Source organism: Thamnophis sirtalis, unplaced genomic scaffold (genome assembly GCF_051295495.1).
Source record: "Thamnophis sirtalis isolate CommonGarterSnake01/CBP01778 unplaced genomic scaffold, rThaSir2_p1.2 scaffold_1, whole genome shotgun sequence".
NCBI classification, from domain to species: domain Eukaryota; kingdom Metazoa; phylum Chordata; class Lepidosauria; order Squamata; family Natricidae; genus Thamnophis; species Thamnophis sirtalis.
In genome coordinates this window covers 160,649,321-160,669,812 of record NW_028261381.1, presented here as the reverse complement: position 1 = coordinate 160,669,812, position 20,492 = coordinate 160,649,321, and the positions used below count along the sequence as shown (strand labels likewise).

Sequence of the window (20,492 nt, the reverse complement as noted above, 5' to 3'; positions counted from 1 at the left end):
CACATGGAAAACTGCCTGACATACTAAGAGGAATCAACCACTTCCTTTTTTGCTGATTTCGAAAACTGCAGCTGCCATAATTATATGAAACAGATAATTTTAGCAACTCATTTTAGTTGGCAGTAACTGTATTTCTAAAAGGCTGCCAGCAGCACCCCTTGAAATCCCCAGATATAAATACGAGACTGTGGAAAGCCACTATCCATGTGTAATTTTGAATGTGACCCAATTTTTTTTAAAATTATGTGCAGGCCTTTAAAGTAATTGAACCAATTTTATTTGCTTTTACGGGTAGTCCTCGAATTAGAACCATAACCATTGTAAGCCGTGATGATCATAAAGCAGGTGACTGGACCCAATTTTACAATGTTTCTTGTGGCAATTGTTAAGCGAATGCTGCAATTGTTAAGCAAACGCCACAATTGTTAAGTGAATCCACTGTTTGTTGTTACACGGTGGTTATGCCAGAAACCAGAAGTAAACGGCGGTTTCCAGGAAAACCGTTGCAAATTGCAGTCATGTGAATGTGGAGAGTCGCAACAAGTGAGCTGTTTGCCAAAATGTGGTGACGTGATTGGGGGCTGACATTGGAAGTTTGACACCAGGTTGTAAAGTAACTTTGGGGGTGGGGGGTATTGTAACTTTGAAAAGCAGTCGGCCATAAGTTAAGGATTCCCTGTAACTAGATTTAAATGTCAATGAAATAAAATTCAGTTTCATCTTGACCTGCTAATTTGGAACTGGGAGGGTCCCACAAGAAGGGTCTCCCTGGGAGGAAGGAGAATAAGACGTGTCAAAATGGCAACCGCAAGCTTATAATATAAGACCCATCCTTTGCAATGTGTATCATAACACACACATCATTGGTGAATGCTTCAGATGTGTGCCATGCTATGATTCATACAAAACAAGGCATTCTCTGGCTATCAGGAATTTTTAAGAAGAGGCTGAACTGGACTGAACCCCTGAAGGAGCCACCCAATATCATGGAAGAAGCAAAAACCATTATTATTTTTTGGAGCCCTGCTGACTTTTCTTTTAACTGCTTGACAATGGCGGACAAGTTTTCTCTCCAGCCCCTGCATTCTCTTTTGCTCCTCCTGGAAGGTTAAAAATGGAAACAGTGCTTTTCTTTCTTTAAAGAAGCTGAGGCCCAAATAAGGTGATCCCCGAGTGCTAAAGATGCCAGGACTGACTGGGTTCCAACTTATCTCTTAGAAAGGTTGCCTGTGAAAGAAGAGTGGAGCCACCAGGGACACAATCAGAACTGTAGCCGACCACAGCGAGAAGGCTCTCCGAGAACTTTATCTTCACTTGCTGAAGTGCCCATTTCTCTCCACGCAGCCTCCAACTGAAGGCTAGCCTTCACCTTCTCTCTCCTACACAGAAGCACCCCAAGCCACCTTTACTTCAAACTGCAAAGATGGAAGCCATCAAGAAGAAGATGCAGATGCTGAAACTGGACAAGGAGAATGCCATTGACCGAGCAGAACAGGCTGAGGCGGACAAGAAAGCAGCTGAAGACAAGTGCAAGCAGGTGAAGGGTCTGTGTGTGATGTGAACGAGGGTTCATTGTTTGCAAGGGATTTGTGCGTGCTTTTTGAATGTGCTAGGTGTTGCAAGAATTGTATGTATTGGTTGTGGTACGATTGCTGGAATAAGTACTTGGTTTTCCTTATAGAGCTTTTCCATTTGGGTTGTGTAGTTTAATGCAAAGAAGGAGTCAGGGGTGACATGATAGCTGTTTTCCAATATCTCAGGGGCTGCCACAAAGAAGATGGGGTGGGGGGTGTCAACCTATTCTCCACCTCTAAGCAGAACAAGAAGCAATGGATGGGAATTAATCAAGGAGAGAGGCTACCTAGAACTAAGGAGAAATTTCCTGACAGTGGGAACAATTAATCAGTGGAACAACTTGCCTCCAGAAGCTGTGAGTGCTCCAACACTGGAAGTTTTTAAGAAGAGGCTGTAAAACTATTTGTCTGAAATGGTATAGGGCTTCCTGCTTGACTAAGAGTTGGACCAGATTAGAAGAACTCCAAGGTCTCTTCCAACTCTTGTCACTCTGTTATTTTTCAAAGCAGGGCTTGTTCAATTGTGTTATTTCCATGTTAGAGACCAAATCTGAGGGGACGCATTTTTCCCTTTGCAAGTGGGTCTTACTCTCAGAAAAATGTTGGGTGTGTGCTACACATTCCCAGGACGTTTAAGGCAGAGATAAAGTCATCCCTCATGTTCATCCCTCGTTTTCAACACAATTCTTCTTGGTAATTAGACAAACATTTTTAGCTATAACGTATTTCCTCTAGAACAGGGAATTGTTTTGAAACATCCCACTTACTCTACCTACCCTGCCCTCAATTTTGCTAAACAAACTATTTGAAAGGACTAAAGGGAAACTGAACAGCTGTCTCATATTTTCTGTGAGGATGTATGAGGTCATGGCTGATATGATGGAAGGAGGATTAAGAAGTGCTTATTGGTAACTTCTGTAACAAAGGGAGAGTACAGATTGCCCGCTGAGTTTACTGTTGATCTTTGGGGCCAGGATTCTGGCATGGCTGGTGGGGGCTGTGTTACTTTCTCTCTACAATGCAATTAAAATGTTGCTAGGATGAAGCTGCTGCTTCCTTTCCAACTCTTGATGGATGTTTCAACTGTTCCAGCTCTCAGCTCCGTGTAGCTACTTGAGCCAAATGAACTGCTATGAATTTACAGAACTAGATGTGGATTCAGACCCGATATATGTTTTCCTATTGAAATGGATACAGCTGGCCCCAATGGGTTCAGGCCAGGCAAACCACTCCTCACAAAATTATTCCTATGAAGGAGCATACAGATACAGGCTCCACCGGGTAGGAGTTGAACATCTCTAAGTCCAAGAATGGGCTTAAGATGTTCTTCCATCTCCCATTTTCTGATTTTTGGCAATGCGGAAATTCAATCATTGCACAAACAGATAATGTCATTTGTTTTATTCTGGCTTGTGGCCATGATTTGTCACTTAGTGTGTGTCAAGGCTTAAGATACAGAAGGATCTTGATGGACTTGAACACTGGGTGCTTATGCTATCTAACAAAATGAAATTCAATGGTGCAAAAGTAAAGTTCTACATTTAGGCAGGAAAAACGAAATGCACAGGTACAGCATATGTGGTACCTTGCTCAATAGTAGTAACTGTGAGAGGGATCTTGGGGTCCTAGTGGGCAACCATTTAACTATGAGCCAGAAGTGTGCAGCAGCTGCCAAAAAAGCCAACACAGTTCTAGGCTGCATAAACAGAGGGATAGAATCAAGATCACGTGAAGTGTTAATACCACTTTATAATGCCTTGGTAAGGCCACACTTGGAATATGGCATCCAGTTTTAGTTGCCACAATGTAAAAAAGATGTTGAGACTCTAGAAAGACTGCAGAGAAGAGCAAGAAAGATGATTAGGGGACTGGAGGCTAAAACATATGAAGAACAATTGCAGGAACTGGGTATGTCTAGTTTAATGAAAAGAAGGACCAGGGGAGACATGATAGCAGTGTTCCAATATCTCAGGGGATGCCACAAAGAAGAGGGAGTCAAATTATTCTCCAAAACACCTGAGGGCAGGACAAGAAGCAATGGGTGGAAACTAATCAAGGAGAGAAGCAACTTAGAATTGGAGAAACTTCCTGACAGTGAGAACAATTAATCAGTGGAACAGCTTGCCTCCAGAAGTTGTGAATGCTCCAACACTGGAAGTTTTTAAGAAGATGTTGGATAACTATTTGTCTGAAGTGGTATAGGGTTTCCTGCCTAAGCAGGGGTTGGACTAGAAGACCTCCAAGGTCCCTTCCAACTCTGTTATTTTATTCTAAAATCTTAGCCATTCTGACTTACTCACAAACCTATGAACTATGGCTTAGAGCAATGTATGAACCTAGCTAATAATGTGCTTCACTGTTTGAGAACTTTTGAAAAAGTGTGATGTATCTTTAGGGTGCCCAGTGTCCACTTTGCTTTCTTCTAGAGCAGTCTTGGGAAAAGTAGGGACTGGGCAAATTTCTAGAACGGAAGCTGATGAGAAGAAGCTTTTTCACTCTGTTGGAATCTGAAGTCTCCTAAACAAAACTGACTAAAATATAGGTTTAGATTTAGGTTTATTGGATTTATATGCCGCCCTTCCCCAAAGACTCAGGGCGGTGTACAACATTAAAAAAAACACATATTACAAAAGTTAAAAAAAATTAAATAGAATATCCCAAACAAACCCAATTAGGATTAACAATAACATTTTTTTAAAAAATTCAATTAAAATTAACAATGATCAATAATTTATTTTGTTTTGTTCAGGCCAGGCCAGCTTGCTGGAAAACCCAACTTTTTAGGGCACGTCGGAAGGACCGAAGGTCGGGGATTATACGAAGCTCCGGGGGCAGCTCATTCCAGATTTAATGAATTTAAGATTTAATGAATTTGTATGCCGCCCAATCCCAAAGGACTCCGGGCGGCTTACATAACAACAATTTTTAAAATACTAAAAAATTTAAAATACAAAGACAAAGCAAGTTAAAAGAACACAACATACACTCAACCTTAGTGGGGCTGGAACTCAATCAAGGGTCAACAGCCCCAGGCCTACCGGAATAGCCAGGTCTTCGTAGACTTTTGGAAGGCCGAGAGAGTGGGGAGGGTCCGGATCTCAGGGGGTAGATCGTTCCACAGATGAAGGCGCTCCCACAGAGAAGGCTCGCCCCCTAGGGGTCGCTAGCCGACACTGTCTGGCCAATGGCACCCTAAGGAGGCCAACTCTGTGGGATCGCACTGGACAGTGGGAGGCTACCGGTGGCAGTAGGTGGTCTCGCGGGTATCCTGGGCCTAATATAGAGCATTTAAGTAGCATTTTGAGGATGGCATCAGCCCCAAACCAGAACTGGTTCAGTGAGGGGTACTTCTTTGCATCTAGGGTCAAATTTTCCTAACATATCAGAAGACAGAGGACAAAGCATTCTTTCCCAGCACTCAGAAGCCAAGGAACAGCCCGACACATTATCACCAGCCAGCCACTAGATAACAGAAATTCTCTTCTGTAGAGGGACAAACTGACACTCAGAGCATGCTCAACCTGATATAAATAGCTGCTTTCAGGAAGCAATGTGGATTTATATGGGAAAGTGGAAGGAGAGCGAGTGTCATTAAGATAAGAAAGGAGCATATTTTGGCCGCTCATTCTAAAGGAGCGGCTTGGGAAAAAATAACCCTGTAAGTAGCCAAATCAAGTCTCACTTTGAACTAATGAAGCTGTTGTTTGATTAGTTTAGTTTAGTTTAGTTTACTTCAGTTTACTTTAGTTTAGTTGTTTAGTTTAGTTTATTGTCATTCCACATCGTACAATGAAATTAAATGCCATCTTTAGTGTACATTATAACTATGAAAATAAAAACACAAACGCACATCCTTCACATTCTGTACAATTGAAATTGGAAATCCGACATTGCATTAATATTGCACTATACTGTAGAATTCAGTATAATTACTGCCCTGGGATAGAAGCTGCTTTTCAACCTATTTGTCCTTGTTTAAATTATCCTGTACCATCTGCCAGAGGGTAATAGTTCAAAAAAAAAAGGATGCCCAGGATGAGATGGATCTTTAAGAATGTTTTGAACTTTCTTAAGACAGTGGGAGCTATAAAGCTCTTCCAAAGAGGAGAGAGGGCAACCAATGATCCTATGGGCAATGACGTTAACCCTCTGGAGTGTTGCCCTATCTGCCACTGTGCAATTGGCAAACCATACACAGCAGGGGTGGATTCTGGCTGCCGCTACTGCCAGTTCACTCAGGGACACGCCACACAAGCGTACTTCACGTGCATTTGCAGTGCAACAAGAATTGCTCCATGCATGCTCAGAAGGCAAAACCAAGATGGCGGCCCCTATGGCGCCACCGAGAATACCGGTTCGGGGGCATGGCAGGCCTGGATCACTGCCAGTTCCAGCGACCCAGGCCGCCAAGTTACTACCGATTCAGCAAAAACGGTCCGAACTGGTAGGAACCCACCTCTGATACACAGGTGTAATAAATTAAAATACTCTCTATGGTGCAGATTAACTATGGGTAAACCATGCATAAACCATGCTTAAATAGGCTCACCATGGTTTACAGTCCAAAACTAGCTGATTTCATGAAGATCCTGGGGCACAAACAGGTTAGGGGTTAATGCAATGGGTGAACCTAGTCTCAGCCATACAAATCATTTACAGATAGCATAAATACATGGGATTATGCATACAATTTGCTAATCCAAATCAATCTAGCTATGATGTCATTTACTTGGATTTGATTTAGCATGTTGCATTTGTATGAATGTATGTGTCAGCGTTCCAAATATTATGCAGAATTAAATCAGAGTCCAAGGCAGAGCTATCCTTAAAGTTCCAATTTAATAAGACAGACATGTTGTCACAAACTGTGGAATCCCAAATCTAAAAGCTTCCTGGGATTCCACCCAGTTGAAAGTTAATGATCTTATCCCCACATCCATAAATCCATCACATAGTCCAATCTTCTTCAGCCACACTGGCATTTCCACCCATCAAGTTCCGGTCAGATGCTGAAGTGCGGAGACAAAAGATGACCTTGATTGCTAGAAAGGAATAACAACAACACATTCCACAATTCTACTCCTTACTATTCCCCCCTCCCAATTGCCCACTAATGAAACAGCATAGTAAAGAAAGAGAGAGAAAGTCTGGCAGGCCAAAGATACTAAAAGGAATATAACTGCAGGCCTGATAGTATGTGTGCAACTGATAATAATATTAAGCTATAATGTAGTTTGATTTTGTCTTAGTAGAATGTGAATTCATCTGCTGGTTAGCACTGTCTGCAAACCAGGTAATTATGGGTTGTTCAACAAACAATAGTGGCTGGGTTCACACACTATACTAACCCTAAACTGAACTACATTACAATGTAGCTTAATGAATGAACCCGACATCAAAATCATCATCTGTAATATTTCCTCAATTGCCAAAGGGAAGTTGATGGCTATTATAGAAACACAGTTTTCATTTTGCCAGCTCTTTCCAGAAGTCTTCTGTTGAAGGGGCTGAGGAAAAGGGGTACCCTGGGGTTGGAATTGCAAAGAAATTTGTCATTTTAGAAGCAATGACAAGCAAAGGTAAGAAGATACCTTGCAGGTTGTACCTGAAACACATCTTTCTCCCATGTAACTGTGTATTAATTTTCATGGAGGGGCATAATTTGCCCCATACATACAAGGCTTGCAGTTGAAGAGAAATAACATTCACACATGAAAAAATATCACTATCAATAACTGAATGTTAATAGACCCCACAGCAAAAACAAAGCATTGAGATTAGTGACACAATTAGCATATCCAGAAAAGGAGATGAGATAGAAAGATAGAAAGATAGAAAGATAGAAAGATAGAAAGATAGAAAGATAGATAGATAGATAGATAGATAGATAGATAGATAGATAGATAGATAGATAGATAGATAGATAGACAGACAGACAGACAGACAGACAGACAGACAGACACATAGATATAGATATATAGATATAGATCAGTGGTGGGAATTCAACATTTTAGTACCGGTTCTGTGGGCATGGCTTTGTGGGTGGGGCAGCAGAATCCCCATTCCCTCCCCACTCTCAAAATTTCTGCTACCAGTTCTCCAGAACCTGTCAGAACTGGCTGAATACCACCTCTGATATACATATATAGATACAGTATGTAGATGTAGATACACTGGGTATGTCTAGTTTAATGAAAAGAAGGACTAAGGGAGACATGATAGCAGTGTTTCAATATCTCAGGTGTTGCCACAAAGAAGAGGGAGTCAAAACTATTCTCCAAGGCACCTGAGGGTAGAACAAGAAGCAATGGGTGGAAACTAATCCAGAAGAGAAGCAACTTAGAACTAAGGAAAAATTTCCTGGCAGGTAGAACAATTAATCAGTGGAACAGCTTGCCTCCAGAAGTTGTGAATGCTCCAACACTGGAAGTTTTTAAGAAGATGTTGGATAACCATTTGTCTGAAGTGGTATAGGATTTCCTGCCTAAGCAGAGGGTTGGACTAGAAGACCTCCAAGGTCCCTTCCAACTCTGGTATTCTATGATAGATAGATAGCAATAGCAATAGCAATAGCAGTAGACTTATATACCGCTTCATAGGCCTTTCAGGCCTCTCTAAGCGGTTTACAGAGAGTCAGCATATTGCCCCCAACAATCTGGGTCCTCATTTTACCCACCTCGGAAGGATGGAAGGCTGAGTCAACCCTGAGCCGGTGAGATTTGAACCGCTGACCTGCTGATCTAGCAGTAGCCTGCAGTGCTGCATTTAACCACTGCGCCACCTTGGCTCTTCGATAGATAGATAGATAGATAGATAGATAGATAGATAGATAGATAGATAGATAGATAGATAGCACAAATATAACATAGATAGATAGATGATAGGTGATAAATGATAGATAGATAGATAGATAGATAGATAGATAGATAGATAGATAGATAGATAGATAGATAGATGATAGATAGATAGATAGATAGATAGATAGATAGATAGATAGATAGATAGCACAAATATAACAGATAGATAGATAGATAGATAGATAGATAGATAGATAGATAGATAGATAGATAGATAGATAGATAGATAGATAGATAGGGAGAGGGAGAGGGAGAGGGAGAGGGAGATAGAGATAGAGATAGAGATAGAGATAGAGATAGAGATAGAGATAGAGATAGAGATAGCATCTAAAAGAACCTAGGCTCCTGATATGAAATCTGTACAGGAAGATCAGATGTCTCGGCTTTTAAATCTGACATACGGAAAACAGATCTAAGGAAAATCTTCTTTAAAACAGCCACAAAATGATTTGAAAGAGGTGAAGAATTAGTCTTCACTACACACAAAAAAGATATCAAGTAACTACTAAGCCGCTTTTGAAAATGTTGTGTTTCTCATCCTTGGCAACTTGGAAATGTGCAGACTTCAACTCCTAGAATTCTCCAGCCAGCATGATGTTAGAAATTTGAGAAACTTTTCTTAATGGCTAACTTTGATCTCTGGATAGGTGGAGGATGAGCTGTTGGCTTTGCAGAAGAAGTTGAAAGGAACAGAAGACGAGCTGGATAAGTACTCTGAAGCCCTGAGGGATGCCCAGGAGAAATTGGAGCAAGCTGAAAAGAAAGCCACAGATGTACGTATAGACTCTTCATGGGGATTTCTGGGAAGGAATTTTGGGAAAAAGAGAGTTGGGGGATTCAATGAGGTAAAAGACATGGCTAGGTGACAATGGATAAACTCTGAAGCTTTCAAGAACCTGGACCTTATTGTATCAACACCAATTTAGTAATAGGTGGTAATTATTACTATTCCCATAATGCAAACTGTAAGATGTGTGTATAGTGAAGCCAGAACACAGGTAGTCCTCGCTTAACAATGGTAACCTGTCACTAAGTGATATGATTGTAAAGCATGGCTTCACATGACCATGCTGCACACCGGCAGCAATTCTGGTTGCCGTTGTTAAAACAAATCATAAAACCCTTTGCTACCTCCCGCTGGCTTCCCCATTGACTTTCCTTGTCAGATGCTGGCAGTGAAAGTTGCAGATGGTAGACACATAGCTGCGGGATATTTTGATGTCATAATTGTGAGCAAGTCACCAAACATCCAAATCATGATCGTGTGACTGCAGGGATAGTCACAACTATGAGGATCTGTTGTTAATATCCCACATTCAGTGCCATTGTAACTTTGGTTACAGAATAAGTAATGGTTGATGAGTATATAGAGGTAATTCTCCCAAAACCTGAGGCCTACCTAAGGAAGACATTGTTAAGGCTCCAATAAGGCAAAATTTATAGGAAATTGAACCACAACTGCATCAGCCAGAGCAGATTATTGGTACAACATATAAGCGTTAGCTGGAGAAGTATACACATTCCCCCCTTCCAATAAAGGTAAAGGTTTCCCCTTGCACATATGTGCTAGTCGTTCCTGACTCTAGGGGGCAGTGCTCATCTCCGGTTCAAAGCCGAAGAGCCAGCACTGTCCGAAGACGTCTCCGGGGTCATCCGGCATGACTAAATGCCGAAGGCCCATGAAATGCTGTTATCTTCCCACCAAAGGTGGTCTCTATTTTGCTACTGGCATTTTTACATTCTTTCGAACTGCTAGGCTGGCAGAAGCTGGGAAAAGTAATGGGAGCTCACTCCGTTACACGGCACTAGGGATTCGAACCGCTGAACTGCCAACCTTTCTGATCAACAAGCTCAGGATCTTAGCCACTGAGCCATTGCGTCCCTTCCTTCCAATAGAAGAGAGTATAACTCAGGTTTGAGCAGTGGAGTGTTTGGTGCTCTGTGAGCTTGGTTGTTTACCCATACTCAGTCATATTGATAATGTTGCCTAGTCAAATGATTGAAGCACTTCTAAGCTCAGAGTGCACCAAGACCTCCTAATTCTTCCCACGCTGGTGTGCAAGCACTTCACTTCAAAAGCAACGAAACTAATACATTTGCCCATTATCCTTCTAAGATCCACGCCCCCAAAAGGCCTTATTGCCCCAATTTATTTCAAAACACTTATAACTAAACTGTCACTTCCAAGCTTCTTCTTGGGGTGTGTGTGTCTCCTTGGTGCTTTCTGAGTTCTGCACTGATGATGTTACCTAGTTTGGTAATGCAAGAAAACAGCAAAGCTCAGAGATTACTAAGGACACCCACAATTCAACTTTGAGGTACAAATATTCTTTTCTAAGCTGCTTCTTTTTGCAACTCCTTGCAAATGCACTGTTGAAATTTTACAGGAAAAAAAAACCTGAAATCGTGTCCCAGTGGTGAAATTCAATGTTTTTTCCTTATGGGTTCTGTGGGCGTGGCTTGGTGTGCGTGATATGGCTTGGTGGGCGTGGCTTGGTGGGCGTGGCAGGGGAAGGATACTGCAAAATCTCCATTCCCACCTCACTCTGCGGCCGAACGATTCAAAATTTCCACTGCCGGTTCTTTAGAACCTGTCAGAACCTGCTGGATTTCACCTCTGGTGTGACCTCTTATCATTTGAAGCCGAACAATCAAAACTAATGTATGTTTATGTAACTTTCAAATAAGGAAAAAAAAAGAGAGAACCAGGTCATCCCCTGAAGAGGAGAATATGTAAACACAACAACGGATAGAGTGGATGGAGGGAGGAGTAGAAGGAAAGATAGGAAGGGGAGGAGAAAGGAGAGGAATAGGAGAAAGGGAAAGGCAGAGGAAGAATGGGAGGGAATGTAAGAGTAGGAAAGAGGGGAGGAATGGGAAGAAGAGGGGAAGGGTAAAGGGGAGGAAGGGGAAGGAGAGAAGGAAAAGGAGAGGAGGAAGGAAGAAGAAAGAGAAGAAAGGGGGGTAGGAAGGAGGGAAGGAGTGAGGGAAGCAAGGAGGGAAGGAATGAGTGAGGGAAGCAAGGAGGGAAGGATGGCTGCTGAGTTCGCCGCTCTGGCTTTGCACTGAAAGAAAATCTCGTGGAGAGGAGGAATTTGTGCTCTGGAGCTGAGCCGAGGGAGGCTGGGGGTGGTGTGAATTTCTTGCGGTCCGGGAGCTGGCAGTGGACCGGCAAATTTCTACTCTTCCGAGCTGCCAGCTCCGAAAGACGCCGGCATTGCTGAAGCCGCTGACGCCGCCCAACACCGCGGCCCAGCTGGTTTGAGAAGCCCGACCTCCCCCTTCGTGTTTGAGAAGCCCGATCTCCCCCTTCGTGTTTGCTGCCTGACCGCCGCGATTACGACCTCCGCTGTGCCGCTGTGCCGCTAGCCTGCCGTTGCCGGCTTGAAAAAAACGCCGCGGCTCAGCTCAGCTGTTTGGGATTTTTTTTTTTTTTTATGGCCAAGCTGCCTGGGGAATTTTGATCTTCCCCCGACTATTGTAGGCTGCAGCGGAGATTGGAACTAACTTAAACAGCGAACAACGAGAGAGCTGGTGAGAGAGGGGAGTTTGGGACGCAGGGACGCAGAGGGACGCTGCCTGTTGCTGGCCACCGACATTGCCGGCCGTGGTTACCATCTTATGCCGCCTAACATCGCGGCTTGAACGGAAGGAACTGGTGGAGACCGTGGAGATTAAAGGAGAACTAAGAGAGAATTGGTGAGGGGGAAATTGGCCCCTGGGACAGAGTTGAGGGAAGGTGGAGAGTCCTATGATTCATAGCTGGCAGCGGACCGGCAAACTTTAATTTCCGAGCTGCCAGCTTCCATAGACGCCAGCATTGTTGGCTAATAAAATTGACCACCTTGGACTTGTTTTTGATGCGCTGGGCCCCAAGAACGTTGGGCCCGATTATTGAATGGAGCGCCCCCCCCCTTCTACCAGAGATAGGCTTCCCTCCCTCCCTCTTTGGACTCTTTGGACTCCTTTGATCCTGGAAATGTCATCAAAAGAAGCTGCTGAAATGAACACACTTACCAGACTTCTTGCTACTATGGTTAACTCCCCGGTTCATACCATTGCAGCTGATTCCCGAACTCACTTTACCCCCCAGCACCTCCCCCCTCTGGACTACACTGAACTTTTCAGAAGAGCCCCCCCTCAAGGTAGGCCCTCCCTTAGGAGAGGGCAGAAGACACCTTTGGACTACCTTAAACTGAACATTGTGTCTATGAGCCCGTGCAATTTTTAAACTTTTAAATCGTAAATTTTACTTTAATACGGTATGTTGAGTGCATGGGATTGCTTGGGATGATATGAATGATCTCACTTTTATTACTATTACTGTTGTAACTTTGTGTTTTAATTATTTTGTGAGGATTGTTTGAGTGAGAGTTTGGGTATGACTGATTCGGAGGACCTGCCGGGGTATACGGGGGTCATCGGGGTGGTTGGGGGGACCACAACCACGGGTGAGGGTCGGAGCATTGCGGTCATGACAGGGAAAGGCAGATACGGCGGGGACTTTAGGGCAGGCCATCATCGGGGAAGGAGGGCTCGCTGTGTCATAGAGATCCCTCCTTCCGGCCCTAGGAGTCCCACTCCAAGGCCAGATGGCGCGGGTGTTCAGGACCCTGGTCTCAGGCTGCTGTCGCTAAATGCCAGGTCTGTTGTTCATAAGGCCCCCCTCATCCGGGACTTGATGACTGATGAGGGCGCAGACCTGGCATGTATTACTGAAACATGGCTGGGCCCTGAGGGAGGAGTCCCCCTCGTCGAGATGTGCCCAGCCGGATTTCAGGTGCTACACCAGCCGAGAGCCCAGGGAAGGGGTGGCGGTGTGGCTATCGTAGTCCGGGAGTCTTTAGTACCTCGTAGGATCCCTGCTCCGGAGCTTGTCGGGTGTGAGTCCCTGCTAGTGAAGCTGGACCTCAAGGGTCAAGTGGGTCTGCTGCTTACCTACCTGCCTCCCAACTACGTTGCAGCAGCCCTCCCCTCGCTCCTCGAGTCAGTAGCCGAGCTGGCGGTTGAGTTCCCTAGACTTATAGTTCTGGGGGACTTTAACTTGCCTTCGCTCGGTGAACACTCTGATGGAGCGCAGGAGTTCATGGCTTCCATGACAGCCATGGGCTTGACTCAAGTAATTCGAGGCCCAACTCACTCAGCGGGTCACACGCTTGACCTCGTATTCCTCTCGGAGCAGTGGAGTTACGATCTTGGTCTGAGGGGTAATGAGATCATACCCCTGTCGTGGTCAGACCACTACCTACTGAGGCTAGACTTCCGGAGGCCAAACCTCCACCGTAGGGAGGAGGAACCGACCAGCTGGTTCCGCCCCAAGCGACTGATGGATCCTGTTAGGTTCCAGACGGAGCTTGGGGTTATTCCTGATACCCTCGCCCACAGTTCGGCGGAGACCCTCGTCGCTGCCTGGCACTCGGCAGCTTCGGAGTCTCTCGACCGGATTGCGCCGCTACGGCCCCTCCGGGTCAGCGGCCCCCGGAGGCCTCCTTGGTTTACTGAGGAGCTCCGGGAGGTAAAGCGCCGGAGGAGACGCCTAGAGCACTCGTGGAGGTCCGATAGGTCCGAGTCGAAACGGGCACTTTTGACAGCATGCACCAAGGAGTATATTCGGACCCTAAGAACAACAAAAAGAACATACATTGCCTCCTTGGTAGCGTCCGCCGAGTCCCGCCCAGCCGCCCTGTTCAGGATAACCCGCTCCCTCCTAAATAGGAGGGAGACGGGGGACTCCTTACAGGGTAAGGCTGAGGAATATGTCCAGTTCTTGGCGGACAAAGTTGCCCGGTTTCAAGCGGACCTGGACTCCACCCCAGTAGATCCAGCCGAGACACAAGGAGAAAACTTGGCAAACCATCTCTGGGTTGAGTTTCAGGAAGTCGCCTCTGGGGATGTGGACAAGGCTATGCGAGCTGTGAGTGCCTCCACCTGCATACTGGACCCGTGTCCCTCCTGGCTGGTTGCCAACAGCAGTGAGGTGACACGAGGCTGGATCCAGGCGGTTGTTACCGCTTCTCTTCGGGAGGGGTACTTTCCCACCGCGCTTAAGACAGCGGTGGTGAGACCCCTCCTGAAGAAGCCGTCTCTGGATCCAGCTATTCTTAATAACTATCGTCCAGTCTCCAACCTTCCCTTTGTAGGGAAGGTTGTTGAGAAGGTGGTGGCTCTCCAGCTTCAGCGTACCTTGGAGGAAGCTAACTATCTTGACCCCTTCCAGTCTGGCTTCAGACCCGGTTACAGCACAGAAACCGCTTTGGTCGCATTGACTGATGATCTCTGGAGAGCTAGGGATGGAGGCCATGCTTCCATCCTAGTTCTCCTTGACCTCTCAGCGGCTTTCGATACCATCGACCATGGTATCCTTCTGCGACGACTGCGGGAGATAGGGGTGGGCGGCACTGTCTTGCAGTGGTTCTCCTCCTATCTCTCGGACAGGTCGCAGTCGGTGTTAGTGGGGGGGCAGAGATCGTCCCTGAGGCCCCTAACTTATGGGGTGCCGCAGGGGTCGGTCCTATCACCCCTACTATTTAACATTTACATGAAACCGCTGGGCGAGATCATCCGAAGGCACGGGATAAAATATCACCAATATGCGGACGATACACAGTTGTATCTGTCCGCCCCGTGCCAACTCAATGAAGCGGTGGACGTGATGAACCGGGGACTGGAAGCCGTTAAAGACTGGATGAGAGCGAACAAGCTGATACTCAACCCAGACAAGACCGAGTGGCTGTTGTGTTTCCCTCCCAAAAATTTGACCACCATACCATCACTCAGGCTGGGGGGACAAAATTTAAACCCCTCAGAAAGGGCCCGCAACTTGGGGGTCCTCCTGGATTCACAGCTAACTTTTGACCACCATCTCTCAGCTGTGACCAGGGGGGCATTTGCCCAGGTTCGCCTGGTGCGCCAGTTGCGGCCCTACCTGAATCGGGAGGCCCTCACAACAGTCACTCGAGCCCTTGTGATCTCTAGGCTGGAATACTGTAATGTGCTCTACATGGGGCTGCCCTTGAAGAGCATCCGAAGACTTCAGCTAGTCCAGAATGCGGCCGCGCGAGTGATCGTGGGCGCACCACGGTTCGCCCACATAACACCGATCCTCCGTGAGCTGCACTGGCTACCTGTTGGTCTCCGGGTGCACTTCAAGGTCTTACTCACCACCTATAAAGCGCTCCATGGTAGTGGATCTGGCTATTTGAGAGACCGCCTTCTGCCAATTACCTCCCTGCGTCCCATCAGATCGCATAGAGTTGGCCTCCTCCGTATTCCATCCGCCAGTCAGTGCCGACTGGCGACTACTCGGAGGAGAGCCTTCTCTGTTGCGGCTCCGACACTATGGAACAATCTCCCCGTGGAGATTCGTACCCTCACCACCGTCCAGGCCTTCCGTACAGCCCTCAAGAACTGGCTAACCCGTCAGGCCTGGGGATAATCTTATTTTGCCCCTCCCGAATGCTGAGTGAATGTTGAGTTTTATAGTTTACTTTACTTTGTGCACATTTCTTTTTTTGTATTGTCCTACACTCCCCTTCCTCTTTTGATTGTAAGCCGCCCTGAGTCCCCTCAGGGAAAAGGGCGGCCTATAAATAAACTAGGAAAAAAAAAAAAAAAGGAAGGAGGGAAGGAAGGAGAGAAGAAAGGAGGGAAGGAAGGAGGGAAGGAAGGAGGGAAGGAAGGAGAGGAGAGAAGAAAGGAGGGAAGGAAGGAGGGAATGTAGGAGAGAAGGAAGGAAGGAGGAAAGGAATGGGGAAAGGAAGGAGAGAAGGAGAAAAGAAAGGAGGGAAGGAAGGAGGGAAGGAGAGAAGGAGGGAAGGGGAAGGAGGGAGGGAAGGAAGGGGAGTAGGAGAGAAGAAACGAGGGAAGGAAAGAGGGAGGGAGGGAAGAAGAAGTAGGACTGTTGTAAGATAAGATGGATCTATGGGATGTTAAAAAAGCAATCTTCAAGTATATTGTTAACAGTAGGGAAATTGTTATAAATACATATTATTAATAACAGTTATGAGATCATATAATTGTGAATGTATATATGAAATTGACAAAATAAAATAAAATAAAAAAATAAAAACAAAACAAAACAAAAAACTAATGTATGAACTACTATAAAGTTTTGGCATGGAGAGGAAACAAGTTCCAGATTCTCCATTTAAAACCAGCCTGGAAATCTCAGCTCTACCCATTTACAATAGTGTTGCTGCCTTGTCCACTTTGGTCCTTGGCTCCAGAAACCGAAACTGTGATTTGTGAGCTTAACTCTTGCTTTAAAGTATGTGTACTTTCCTCCTCAGTCTAAAGGTTCTTGGAACTGCTTCAAGAGTGGTAGGAGCCAAATGATCCCTGCCTTTGGCACACATTGTAAAGAAAGGACCTGGAAGGAAGAAAAGATAGGGAGGAAAGAGGAAGGGGAGGGGGAGATTTTTCTGATAGCGGGAATTTATGTGTAGAAAAAGCCAGCCAGTTACAGTAATTGGGAAGTGAAAGTTCCTTCCTGCCTTCTCCTAAAACTTACTCAGTCTGAGCTGAAGACTGCCTCTTCATTCCAAGTTTTCCACGAAATATGTACAAGATTTTTTTTTGTATCCTGCCTTTATTAATTTTACAAATAACTCAAGTTGTCAAACTTATCCAACACACCTTCCTCCTCATATTTTCTCTACAATAACAACCCTGGGAGGTGAGTTGGAGAGAGAGAGAGACAGAAAGAGGGGGGTGAGGGAGGGAGAGAGGGAGAGGGAGAGGGAGAAAGAAAGAAAGAAAGAAAGAAAGAAAGAAAGAAAGAAAGAAAGAAATTGGCCCAAAATCGTCCAGCTGGCTTTCATGGCTAAGGAAGGACTAGAACTACTAGTTTCCTACTTTCTAATCTGGTGCCTTAACCACTAGACCAGAGTTTCCCCAACCTTTTCAGCATTGTGGGTTTTACAAATAACTCAAGATGTCAAACGTATCCAACACACCTTCCTCCTTGTATTTTCTCCACAATAACAACCCCACGAGGTGAGTTGGGGGGGGGGAGAGACAGACACAGACATAGACAGACACAGAGAGAGACACAGAGAGAGATAGACAGACAGAGGGAGGGAGGGAGAGAGAGAAAGAAAGGAAAGGAAGGAAGGAAGGAAGGAAGGAAGGAAGGAAGGAAGGAAGGAAGGAAGGAAGGAAGGAAGGAAGGAAGAAAGCTGATCCAAAGTCACCCAGTTGGCTTTCATGGCTAAGGCAGGACTAGAACTCAGTTTCCTACTTTCTAACCTGGTGCCTTAACCCCTAGACCAGAGTTCCCCAACCTTTTCAGCTTTGTGGACTGACGGGGCGAGGGAGGGAGGGGATGGTTCCCGTGTGTGCAGTGGGCAAGCTGCACAGATACCTGGACACCTGCTGCTTGAGCAAGCAGGGATGTGTGCACATTCACACTCATCTGCCACTTCCGTGGCCTGGTTCTGAAAGGATCACATGCTGGTAGTGGGCTGCAGCCAAAGGGTTGGAGACCTCTGTATTAGACCAAAGCGGAAAAATCTGTTTAGCCACATTGAGTCTGTGGGAGGAGATCTGCTCTTCCATGTTTTCTTTCCTACACAAGGATCCCACCCTTTCACTTTTTCTGCTCACACAGAGCAGGCCAGGTAAGCCCCCTTGAAGGCTCTGTATTTGGGGGGGGGGGGAGAGAAAAATCCACAATTGCTTTTTTGATCAGGATATGGCAAACCAACCTTTATGAGTAACCTCAAAGGTGAACACTCCCTCATACAGGAATAGAGAGCCAAGTGAGGGACAAAAGGAAGATGCCACTAGAAGAGAACATTTGTTACTCAGGGTTGAACAGTGGCGTCTTTGGGCTCTCTGGTTATTTGCCTGAAGGTGTTTCTTTACCCAACAAGGTAACCTCATCCATGTAAGAGAGTGTGGCATTACCTGTTTATATGAAGTAGCTTGCCCTAATATTGGTGAGGGTGTGGTTTGCTACTTGGTAGCTTCTTGATTAATGTATTATTTTCTGCTTGATGTTTGCTTGGTGTTAATCCCTGCTTATCCGGGTGTTGGCTGCGGAAGAGAATGTATTCCGGTCTTTTGGTTTCCTTAACTTTTGTATTGTTTATTTTGAACAGTGAGAAAATGTAGCTTATGTGATGGTTAATTAATTTGTCTGAATGCCAAACTTCCTGGGTTTTCCGAACATCTGTGGATTTAGCTTGGTCTAGAGTGCTAAATTTCCCAGTTGAAACTATGGTTGAGTCTTTCCATGTGTTGTGAGATTAAGTAATTTATAGGAAGGTGATCCCAGAGCCAGCTCTACAGCTTCCAATTAGGGCTGTGTTCACATATGCTTAACCAGTTGACATAAAAGCCCTAGTAGGCGTATTTGTGCGCCCACTAAGCTTCCTTTATTTTGCAATTTAACATGTTATTAACATCTAGACTATTTTGTTGATTTATGCTTCAGTATACTGTGTATTCAAAGGAACCAGTTGAAGCAGGTTATGCTAACGCAAGCAAATGGCTGCCTTTCCAGGTGGATTTTGATTCTCCCAAACTGGGTTGATCCTCATTTGCTCCCCAGGAATCGTACCCTGCGTGTTTCTGAGATGGGAGAAACCTTGTTTGGAGTTAGTTCGACCCCCCATGTACCCCCCCCCTTGTCCCTGAAAATAAGACCTCCCTGGATAAGCCCAATCGGGCTTTTGAGCGCTAAAATAAGCCCTCCCCAAAAATAAGCCCTCTCCCAAAATATTGCAACACAGCAGCAGCCATGAGGTGACCACACTGGCTACCTCCTGAACCTCAAAAAAATAAGACCTCCTCAAAAAAATAAGACCTCCCCAAAAATAAGGACAAGTGCTTATATGGGGGGGGGGAATAAGACCCTCTCTTATTTTCAGGGAAACACGGTAGTTCCCTGATCTTAGGTATCCACATCACACATAGAGAGTTGGAAGAATGTATGAACGCGCCCTCGGTTGTTGCAGGAATTCGGTTTTCTTCCGCAGTCGGGCCTTGAATGAAGCACCGGCTCGGCTGAGCGCGGGAACTCTCGCTAGACTTGAGGGCGCGGAGGCAGACAAAGCGCCGTCCGTCCCCAATCTCTCGTATTCCCCAAATCCCCAGCCGGCACGTTCCAGGTGGGGCAGCCTGAGCCGCCTTTATTGCTGCCACTCAGCAGACGTTGTGGAGACAGGAGCCTCGCCGAAGAGACCAGGCCCCAACAAAGGATGCCAAGAAGCCGCCCCGCCGTTCCCGCCCCTCAAAGCCCCACCTCGCTCTCCCGAAAGGGCTGCCGAGCGGCCCCGTTTGGGCTGGGCCAGCGGTGGCCACGTCACGGCCCCGCCCTCCAGCGGTGCTGACGTCAAAACCCCTCCCCAGCTGCTTTCCTCCCGCCAGCACCGGAGCCGCATCCTTGCCGCCGCCGCTGCCACCGCGGCCCCACGTGTGAGCTCTCTCAGCCCTTCTTTTGGCACCGGATCCGACTCGACCAGCCCCGCCGCTAGGATGGCAGGCACTACAGGATCGCTGGAGGCGGTGAAGCGCAAGATCCAGGCGCTACAGCAAGAAGCCGACGACGCCGAGGACCGCGCCCAAGTCTTGCAACGCCAGCGCGATCAGGAGCGGGAGCTGCGCGATAAAGTGAGCATCGACGGCGGAGGGGAAAGCCTCCTTTGCCGGGGCCCCGCTCTCGCCTCTCGCTCTGCCTCTCCTCCGCTTCCTCGCCTGCCTTCCTCCTCTCTTCCCACATCCTAGCCCGGCCAGACCGCCGCCTGCTGTGCCTTTTGCCCGTATAAGGCAAGGCTGGAGGACGGGCGGACGAGGGTGGAGCCAACCCTGCTCCCGCTTTGCCTTCCACGTCTGCCAGGGCGGCACCGCCGTCTCTTTCTTCCCCCCTCTTCCTCCCTGCATCGCCGGGTCTGCCCCAGAGCGCTTTGGCCGCGATGCTCTTCCCTAGGCTCCCTCCGGGGTTCGGCGCCTCCGATCTCGGCCGGCGAGGCGGGGCGGCCTCCCTGGCTTTGCTTTCCCGGCTCCCGCTAAAATGTATTCAAGATTTCGCCTGGCCGGGAAGAAGGAAAGAAAAAAAGGA

General features: G+C 46.5%; 1 protein-coding gene across 4 annotated transcripts in view; it reads left to right on the top strand.

Annotated features, from left to right (window-relative positions):
- The first annotated feature begins 1,217 nt into the window (after nt 1-1,217).
- TPM4 (tropomyosin 4) overlaps nt 1,218-20,492 on the top strand; it is a 34,817-nt gene continuing 15,542 nt past the window's right edge. For 2 of the 4 annotated variants that reach the window (XM_087729404.1, XM_087729395.1), the window contains exons 1-2: nt 1,218-1,537; nt 9,079-9,204. In XM_087729404.1, coding sequence (XP_087585530.1) covers nt 1,424-1,537; nt 9,079-9,204 — 240 coding nt within the window. In that variant the 5' untranslated portion in view covers nt 1,218-1,423. Of the gene's footprint in view, nt 1,538-9,078; nt 9,205-19,787; nt 20,045-20,492 lie in introns of those variants that run through there. The other 2 variants (XM_087729388.1, XM_087729379.1) reach the window with 2 other exon arrangements.